At 46.6% G+C, this 9,168-nt stretch overlaps 1 protein-coding gene across 1 annotated transcript in view; it reads right to left on the bottom strand.

Annotated features, from left to right (window-relative positions):
• Nucleotides 1-217: 217 nt before the first annotated feature.
• KCNAB1 (potassium voltage-gated channel subfamily A regulatory beta subunit 1) overlaps nucleotides 218-9,168 on the bottom strand; it is a 252,889-nt gene continuing 243,938 nt past the window's right edge. The window contains exons 13-14 of the mRNA XM_087440100.1: nucleotides 7,401-7,489; nucleotides 218-2,035 (exon numbers count right to left, since the gene is read on the bottom strand). Coding sequence (XP_087296226.1) covers nucleotides 1,946-2,035; nucleotides 7,401-7,489 — 179 coding nt within the window. The 3' untranslated portion in view covers nucleotides 218-1,945. The remainder of the gene's footprint in view (nucleotides 2,036-7,400; nucleotides 7,490-9,168) is intronic.

The following is a 9,168-nucleotide window of genomic DNA, read 5'->3' as shown; positions in this document are numbered from 1 at the left end:
TGAAATCTTTAGTAGCTAATCATTTTCTCCATTAATAAGAAAAAAAGTTTGCATTGCAATTTAAATCTTGCTAACTGCTATTTCTGTTAGGTATCATTCTGTGCGGCTTACCTGCCAACGTAATTTTTGTGTAAATGATTTTTACTGCCTATTTTATGGAGATGGATATATATATATATAACCTTATAATGAAAAATCAGATAAAAACAGATTAAATGCACCAAATGCTTTTATTACTCTAAGCAAATTAATTAGTTAAATTGCAGTTCCAGTTAGACAACTTGAGCTCATTTATACATATAGTAGTTCACTGGATTGGTTGAATACACAATGAACAACTGAAAAATGATCCATTTCCACCATTAATCAGATACACTTGGGCAAAAAAGCCAAACAATTTCCCTATTAGAATCCTATTTTCCTATTAGAATTTGAATTCCCTATTAGAATAGTAATAATCAAAAAGAAAATTTGTTGTTATTTCATACTAACATTTTAAGATTTACAATTAAGAAATACATATCTGGAAATGATGGCAGGAAATAGCATTTAAAGCTGATAGTATATTTCTTCTGTAAGTCTCAAAGTGATTTCTATATGGGAGACCTGCTGGCCAGAAAATTAAACTAGAATTTTGTACATGCTCAGGTGTCCAAATAGAGACACCCCCCGCAACACACCCCCAAAAAGAAAAAACCCCATGTTTTCTCCCTTCTTACAGGTACACGCGATATATTCTCGAAATTTTTTTCAAGTGGAATATTCATAAAGGCGGGTAGCCAATAGTGGCAGGGCTAGCTAGACCTCGGCTTCTGAGTGCAACAAGACTGTCTCCCAATCCATGCAAAGAGCTTTCATGCATATAGTTTAGTGTACATAATGTGATTATAGAATCAGGAAGTTCAACATTTGCTTTCCTTGGGCAAGTTAATTCACCCAGCATGTGCTGAGTAGTAATAGCATTTTTCACAAGGCCCACGATTTACCTTTTTGTTAATAACTCCTCAAAAACAGCAAACATTATATTGTAAAATCCCAGTGCTAATTAAACAGCAAACATTTGCCTTTGGGTATTTTACAGGTTTACTTACAAAACTGAGCAGGTGTATATTTATTTTTAAAGCTCAAATATTTAAATTTGCAGAAGCTGTGCCTACAAGCAGTCAAAAGTATAATGCAGATTTTAATAAAATGTAGTAAAAAATGAACACTTCATTTTCTTCAAAGCTAAGCTTCCACAGCAGTGTAGTCCTCCCTTTCATAAATTAACCGTAATGTCTCTAAAGATTGGGGTGGTCATCCTTTTACCATCTCTACATGTAAATGGACATGGCATCGTTAGAATCCTAATAGACACCTTGGGTAAATTGCTTTACAGGGTCATTCTTGGGGCCAAGCGACAGTGAATGTTTAAAAGCTAATGAAAGCAAATACCTAAGAATTTTAGTTTTGTTGAATGACAACTCTTGCTAACATGAAGGTGAAAATAGAAAAAAAATGTAAAATTGTTTCTGCTTATTCTCTCAAGCAAGACTTCTGAGTGAACATAGCCTACTCTTTCTGATGCAATCCACATTGCATCTGTGGATTTTGTTCATTTGAAAAAATATATCTGTACAGCCTTCTTTAAGTTACTAAACGCCTGAAGGTCATGTGTCTTCCCTCACATACTTTCCATTGCATAAGCATGAGGTGTACGGAGCAATGCAAGGAAAGGGGACTCCAGTCAAATAAGAAAATAGAATGGATTTTCTTGGTTGTGAGTTTTCACATGTGTTTGTAATTCAGGTGCACAGTGGTGGCGACAGCAGACCCCTCAGAATCTTGGGGACACTAGAGGTTGAGCAGCAGGCTGCTAAGGGATTCAGTAGACTGGCTAGTAACACCATTCTGTACCGGTGTAGACACTGTTTTAACCCTGCAGCTCCTTGGCTCACGCACTGCCTTATGACCTGTAGTCCTTTTTGCTGTAGGGCTTGTTGCGCAGTATGTTATCAATCTCGTTTACCACGTGTGTTGTCATCTTCGGGAGAACCTGAGAGCGTGAGAAGTACAAAGGATGTGGTTAGTACTTGATACTGGGTCTTTGTGCTCAATATTAAGCGAAGTCATCTAGACTTGTATATAAACTACAACTAGAATGGACACTCCCCGCCAGACTAAGCTCCTTGAGGTCAGGGACCTTGTTTCGTTCACCACTGTACCCCCAGTGCCTGTAAGTGCTTGACCCATGGTTGGTGCTCATAATTATTAGTTGACTGAATAAATGAAGACATAAGGCATAAATGAAGGCTCATAACTATAGAATATCCAGAGCAGCTCTGTCCAAAGAAAGATAATGCAAGCCACATATGTAATTTTCGATTTTCTAGTGGTCACATTAATAAAAGTGAAAAGAGGTGAAATTAATACATAGTTTTACTCCATTATATCCAAAATAATCATTTTGACCTGTAGTCAGTATAGAAAATTATTAATATTTTTTACATTTTTTTAAAGTACTAAGTCCTTCAAATCCAGTGGACATTTTACAGGTACAGCATGTCTCCTTGTGGCCTAGCTACCTTGCGTGTGCTCAGTAGCCACATGTGGCTAGAGGCTACACTAGTGGACAGCACAGGTGTAGAGATTGACAAGAGATTCTTTCCCACGGGGGGTCAGAACCCTGGTAAAGGATAGCCAGGAGTTAACAGGCATCCCAGGTAGATGGAATAGCGTGAAAAGGTGGAAAGCACGTGAAATGGACTGATAGCAGTGTAGAGTGAGTGGTGGAGGGGTGCAAATGGTAGGAATAGGGGAAAAAGAAGTTGGGGTAAAAAGCGTGGAAGGCCTTGAATGCCATTTTTTGGAGTTGGGACTGTATTCTTTAGGCAGTAGGGAACCTGTCAGGACTTCTCAGCTGGGAGTGACCCCATCAGACACCTGGTGGTAGAAGGATGAGTTGGAGGAGGTTGAAAGGGGACACAGATGTTAGAAATTTACTGCAGTCCTAGCCAGAGCCACTAAGAGCCTTGACAGGACAGGGGCAGTGGAGTGGAAAAAGGGAGTGGATCTGAGAGAGACTTTGGAGGAGGGGGGTTTCAAGACTGGGGACTAGAAGGATGTTGAGGTAGATTATTGGGATTGGAAAGCACAGGAGACATAGTTGGGAGAATAAGAAGTTTGGAGCAGGGTGTGTTGAGTTTAAGGTGCCTGTGGGAATTCCATGTAGAAATGACTCGTAGGCAGCTGGGCACTGGAAGTACAGCTGTGGAGCGTGGTAGGAGAAGCAGGAGGACTGGAGGTGAGGATTTTTAAGTCATTTGCATGGACGTACTAATTGAAGTCCCAGGAAAGGATGAGATCATCCCGGCTAGCATTTATTGTGAGAAGTGGGCCAAGGGCACACATTACACCATAAGACAGGGACAAAGGCAGATTTTTTCACAGGAATAGTCTGACCCTGTGTGGAGGCTGTGGTGAAACACAATTATGACGCCCACTTCTGAGATTTCTGCCTCACCCTTCCTCTGCTGTAACCCTCTTGGCCAGGGTACCCTTGTCTCTACTCAAGGGCTATCCTCAGAAGCCTTGGGGTTTGGCAGAATCGTGGAGCTACTCAGCTTGGGAAACTCGTTCTGGTTCACATTTTCCTAAGTGAAGCTAAAGGGAGAGTTTGAGTTCCCAGCAGCTGTGCAGTCTCAGAGGATCTAAACTAATATCTTATTTAAAGTGAGATTGCAACAGTGAGACCCAAATCTAGAAACTGGATTTGTTGGAAGTTTTGTGTCTAAAATATAGTGGGTTAGCCATGTGAGGAAAAAAATTCTTCATTCATTACACCAAAATAAATCTCAGATAGAAGAGGTTTAAACATTAAAAAAATGAAACCATCAAAGTACTTGAATAAAACATGAAAAAAAATATATATATATAGAGTTGCAAGACCTCAATTTTCAAGAGAAGCCATACATCCAGAATTTTATGTGAAATCACCCAATTTTTTTAATGTTGGCAACTATTTTAAAACATTTTCATCTACTACAGATTACACAAACATCCCATGGGCCACCAGTTTTGCAACCTTGGTGTTACACTGACTAGAATAATGGGTGGGTGAGGGGACATCTGGCCAGTGTTGCTGGGGCTGGCAAGTGTTAAGGAAGTCCTCTCAGGCTTGGGTCACTGTTGAGCTGGACCTTGGGGATGGAGCAGGATTTTGCCAGGCTGAGGTGGGGGACACTTTGCAGGCAGAGGACCACTGTTACTTCTGGGGATCTGACTGGTTCATGGTGGCTGGAGATTGGGATTCTGGGGGAGGAGCGGGGAGGAAGCTGAGCCCTGGATGTGGAGGGCCTGACTGCTGAGGAGCCTGGACTTCACGAAGTAGGTGATGGGGAGTCTTGGGGGGTTTTAAGGCTGGTGGGGTGGAGGCAATTCTATCCGGTTTTTAGCTGGAAGTGGGGAGGATGGGGACCTGCGCCGGTGATGGTAGGCTGCCTGATGCTGTGGTTTCTCCTCCCCAGTCTCTCCCATCTATTTTGGCTTTGATTTATACATGCCCCTCCAGTTTATGCACACCTCGGGCACATTCCATCCCTTGTTGCAGCTGCCTTCCCATGCCCATTAGAAATTTCCTTTCCTTACAACTGCTGGCACTGAATGCTCTCTGACCTGCTGCCAATCCCACCGCTGCTGGGAGCCCCCAGCCACCCAGTCTGCTTTCACCATCCGGGGCCAATCCCAGCTTGCCTAGGGCGGAGGTTTGGGTGTTGGGCTGGCCCAGGTGGGAGTAGGAAGGGGAGGGATAGTAGGCCCCACGGTAGCAGCCTCCCGTGTGGATAACAGCCCTTTTCCCTCACCCTTTGAGCGGGGAAGCCCCATCCTGCTACCAGCCCGAGACTTGCTAGAGAGGAAGTGCTTTGGGAAGGTGATTGACGGGTTTTCCTCTGAAATGCAGCCTCAGCTTCCTGGAGTATCCGCAGCCCGGGAGGCACCTCTTCACATCCCCAGGCGGCACTCCCTCCGCCTGGGATGGCAGGCATCTCTCTGAATTAGCATGATAGGAGGCCTCGGTTCCTTCCTCTCCTTGCCAAGCCATCAGCAAGTCATGTCTCTCTTTCCACAGAACCTCTGGAATCTGTCCACTTCACCTCCGTGGCCACCATCACCTGTCACCTGGACGACGGTCCTTGCCTTTCTTCATTCTACTTTCCATACAAAGATTGCCAGAGCAGTCTTTAAAAATTCCAGTAATAGCATGTCCCTCCTCCTCTTAAACCCCTCAAAGGATTGGTTCCATGTAGAACGAGACTGACCCCTCTAGTGTCCTGGGAGATCTGTCCCGCCTGCCTCTCCACTTCCGTGCATCCGCTTGGCCCTTTCGCTCACCACACGCTCACCACATTAGCCTTAGGCTGGCAGTTCCTGGAAAAAGCCAAGTTCCTTCCCGTCTCAGGGCCTTTGCACTGCTCTCCCCTGTGTCTGGAATGCTCTTTCCTGGGTTTTCCATGTACTATGTTCTTTTCTTCTAGGTTTCAAAATACACATATCCCAGAGGGGCCTTTGGCAAGGACATAATCTAAAGTAGCCCCACCTGTTTCTCAATTAGTCTCTATTACAACACCCTCTTTATTTACTTAATAGCCCTTCTCACAATTTGAAATTATTTTATGTTTGTTTATTATGTGCCTCTCCCACTGGAATGAAAGCTCCTTGAAGGTTGGACATCTTTCTTGTTTCCTATGGTGTCCCCAGTGCCTGGTGCATAGTAGGCTCTCAAAGATCTGCTGAATGAACTGAGGGATAGATTTCCTAATTCGCTCGCTCTCAGCCAGCCCCTATGCTCTTGGGGCAGGTCGTGTTCTTATCTCGGTACTCCCTCTGCCTAGCGGTCCCAGACAGAATAAGTGCTCAATAAATATTAGTCGAGTTGAAGTCATTGGATTGAATTTCACTTCTTTTGTGTACAGCCTGTTCCCCTATTTCCTCCTCCTCCTTGTGTGGCCTTTGTCTTTCCCAGAGCATAAGTGAAAAGAAGGTGGGGGTGGCTTTCCCAAGAGGGAGCATTCCCCATGCAGAATCAGGAGGAGCTGTGCAGCTGGGAGGGGTTCTGGAAGCAGAGAGGCAGAGACGATGACCCTGCTGCACAGCCCTAAGAAAGGTGGCAGTGGGGAAGGAGGTCGGCCCCGTTTATTAACCCCAGCATATTCTGAGCTACTCTTCGAAAAGGTTTTTAAATATTTTAAGTTTAATCAAGTTTGTCCCCACCTCCATCTGCTTCCTTTTGGGAGAGGTAACAGGGCTCAGCGCTTGTTTCAGGGACAGGTGGACGGGAGCAGCTGTGAGGCTTTCTGTGCCCCCGGTGAGCTAGAGGGAAACAGACCCCTTACCTGTTGGGCAGGTGATGGCTGTGGCAAGAGGAGTGGGCAGGCCCTCAGTGGGGCTGCGAGTGGGCAGGCTCAGGACTGCGATGCAGCTTTGGGGGAGGGGCTGGTCACAGCAGCCGCCAGCCCCAACCCTCTCCTCAGATAGAACTCCCAGGAACACCTCTCGCCCACTTCCCCTCCTACTGCCCTCCAGGCTCCATCCAGTGCTTGGGCCTCTGGCATCCACGCAGGGGAGCGAGTGGGGATGGGCCCTTCTGAATTTGCTGCTAGGAAATTTGTGACTCTGGAAGTCCAAAATAGAATTTTGAGCCTGCTGCTCTTGAAACGTGGCAAACATTCATTCATTCAACATGTATTTCTTGAGTGTTGAATAAGGGCCATATAGTATGCTAGGAACTGGAAAGTCAGTGGAGAAGCAAGAAAGACACAAGTCTCTGAGCTCAGGGAGCTTCAAGTCCAGCAGGGGAGACAGGCAGCTATAGTCAGTATCCTAAGTGCTGTGAGGAGGAGGGTTACAGGATGCTATGGGGGCAGAAAGGAGGGGCTTGGCACACTGTGGGTTGGTAGTAAACATTTGTGGAAGGAACAAATGAATAAATGATGTATGAATATTGTCCTACAGCTATTACATTTCAAGCAGGTTATTAAGCAGGCTTTTATGGTCAGGCCTGGGAGCCCAGGTGCCAGCTGTAACATTGCTTGGGTCTTGGAATACACTGACCCACAGAAACAAACCATCCTGAGAAATGAGCTTTGAGAGCATTGCCTGTTAATAAGAGGAGGACATCCCTGGATCCCTGTACTCTGAAATTCTGTTGCTTCTTGTGTCTCTGTCCCCCTTCCCTCTGCCCCCCATCTAGGAACAGATGGAAGAGTAGCTCAAAATACACTGTGCCCCATATTAGGGGCTTTCATGCGACTCGGAAGCTGTGACACGATGAAGGACAGAGGCCAGGAGAGATGGGACACTGCCTGGGGACAAAGACACCATGAAATTCCCTGGAGTTTGTTGGCAAGGGCTGCAGTACTTGCCTGGATGGCGCCGAGGTTTTCAATGAGCTGTTCAGGAGTGGATGACCCCAGGAGCACGGAACTCACGCCCTCGTTTCTCAGGCACCATGCTGGGAAGAGAGAACACTGGGTCAGATGTCAGAGCACTGAGGATTATCCATTAGCTTCTAAACACCATCTACAGCTCCCATAGTGCAACCAAGACTTACTAACTTTGGAGGAGGATGAACAGTGCGCTCCAGGATTGCGCACCTCAGCAGCACCCCTTGTGGAGAGGATTTGGTAGAAGGTGCATTTGAATTGTGGGCTTAGGGTTGTGTGCTTCCTACACGCGGCCTTGCCTCAGACCGGGACATGCAATCCACCTACCACCCCAGGAACGCGTTCTTGTTGTGAGAACCCCCGACAATGCTCGCCCGCAGAGCCTGGCCCAGAGTCTCCTCTTTCCATCTTATCCATGCTCTCCCTTTTCTCTCATCTGCTACATGGAGCCCCAGCAGACTCCCGGGGTCTGGGCTCTTCCTCGCCCCCTCCCTGTCAGCCCCCACTGGAGCTCCCTTTCGTCCCCACACGAGGTGTGTCCTGTGTTGATCATCTGCCGGAGCTCTCACCCGCCCTGGAGCCCCTCACTCCCTTTCCTCTGCCTCTCTAGCAACCTCCACCCTAAACCCTCTGTTCAGCCCCTGCCCCGCTCTCAGCAGGTGACCCGGCCTCCTCCTTTGTGTAGGAAATTAAGTCCACTGGTGAGCTATTCCTCACTTCCCCGCCGGTGCACAGCCACGTCCTCCAGTGTCATAGGATGCCCATGCTGCTTCTGTCCAAGGCCACGCTCTGCCCTGCCTCCAGCTCCTGTTGCCTTTTCTTGGGCTAGATTCATCCTTTTTTTTTTTTTTTTTGTCTCCTGGATTTTTGATTTCTTACTATCCTCTTTCTCTCTATGAACAAAACATACTCAAATTTCTCCCATTCTAAAGTAAGCCTCCTCTGACCCTTCATACCTGCCTAGCTACTGCCCCACCTGTCTTCCTTTCTTAAACTTCTCAAAGGTGGGGTGAGACTCCCAGACTCCCCTTTCTCACCTCCCCGTCCCCTTCTTACTACGCCGGAAGCCACGGTTCCCAGGAACCTGCTTGTGGTTACAGGAGACTTCTGTTTGTAGCTGCCTGGAACTAGATGTTTCTATAGGCGCATAGATGCAGTGTCTGCTGGCCATCCCCGCTAGGTGTCCCACAGGCACTGCAAACCTCTGGCTACTCACTCCTAAGCCCGTCTCTCTTGTTCCCACTCTCATTTGGTGGCATCACCAGCAGCTTGGCCTCCCAATCCGGAAACCTGTGAGTTATCCTTAGGGACTGTCCTTTTCTCATCCCACATTCCCTTTTGACTACCAAGTCTAGTCGATATCCCTCCTAAAGATTTCTCTAATCCAGTGGTTCTCAAATTTTAGCATGTGTCAGAATCACCTGAGGGCTTGTGAAACATCGGTGTCCCGGGCGCCACCTGTAGGTGGTGTGACTCAGAAAGCAAGTCTGCGTTCCTGACAAGCCCCAGGTGATGCCCCTGCTGCTCATCCAGGGACCAAGCTTGTTCCTTAACAACTTCACTGAGGTGAAATTGACCCATTGTGAGTGTACAATTCAATAACTTTTCATAATTTATCAAGTGTGCAACCATCACCATTTTAAATCCAGTTTTAGAACATTTCCATCATCCCAGTAAGATCCTTCATGCCATTTACAGTTAATCCCACTTCTACGCCCAACCCCGCTAAAATAGGAAACCACTAACT

Source organism: Ceratotherium simum, chromosome 15 (assembly GCF_057802395.1).
Source record: "Ceratotherium simum simum isolate JZ-2026a chromosome 15, ASM5780239v1, whole genome shotgun sequence".
NCBI lineage: Eukaryota > Metazoa > Chordata > Mammalia > Perissodactyla > Rhinocerotidae > Ceratotherium > Ceratotherium simum.
Note: the sequence above shows the minus strand (reverse complement) of the source record. Positions and strands in the feature narration are given on the sequence as shown.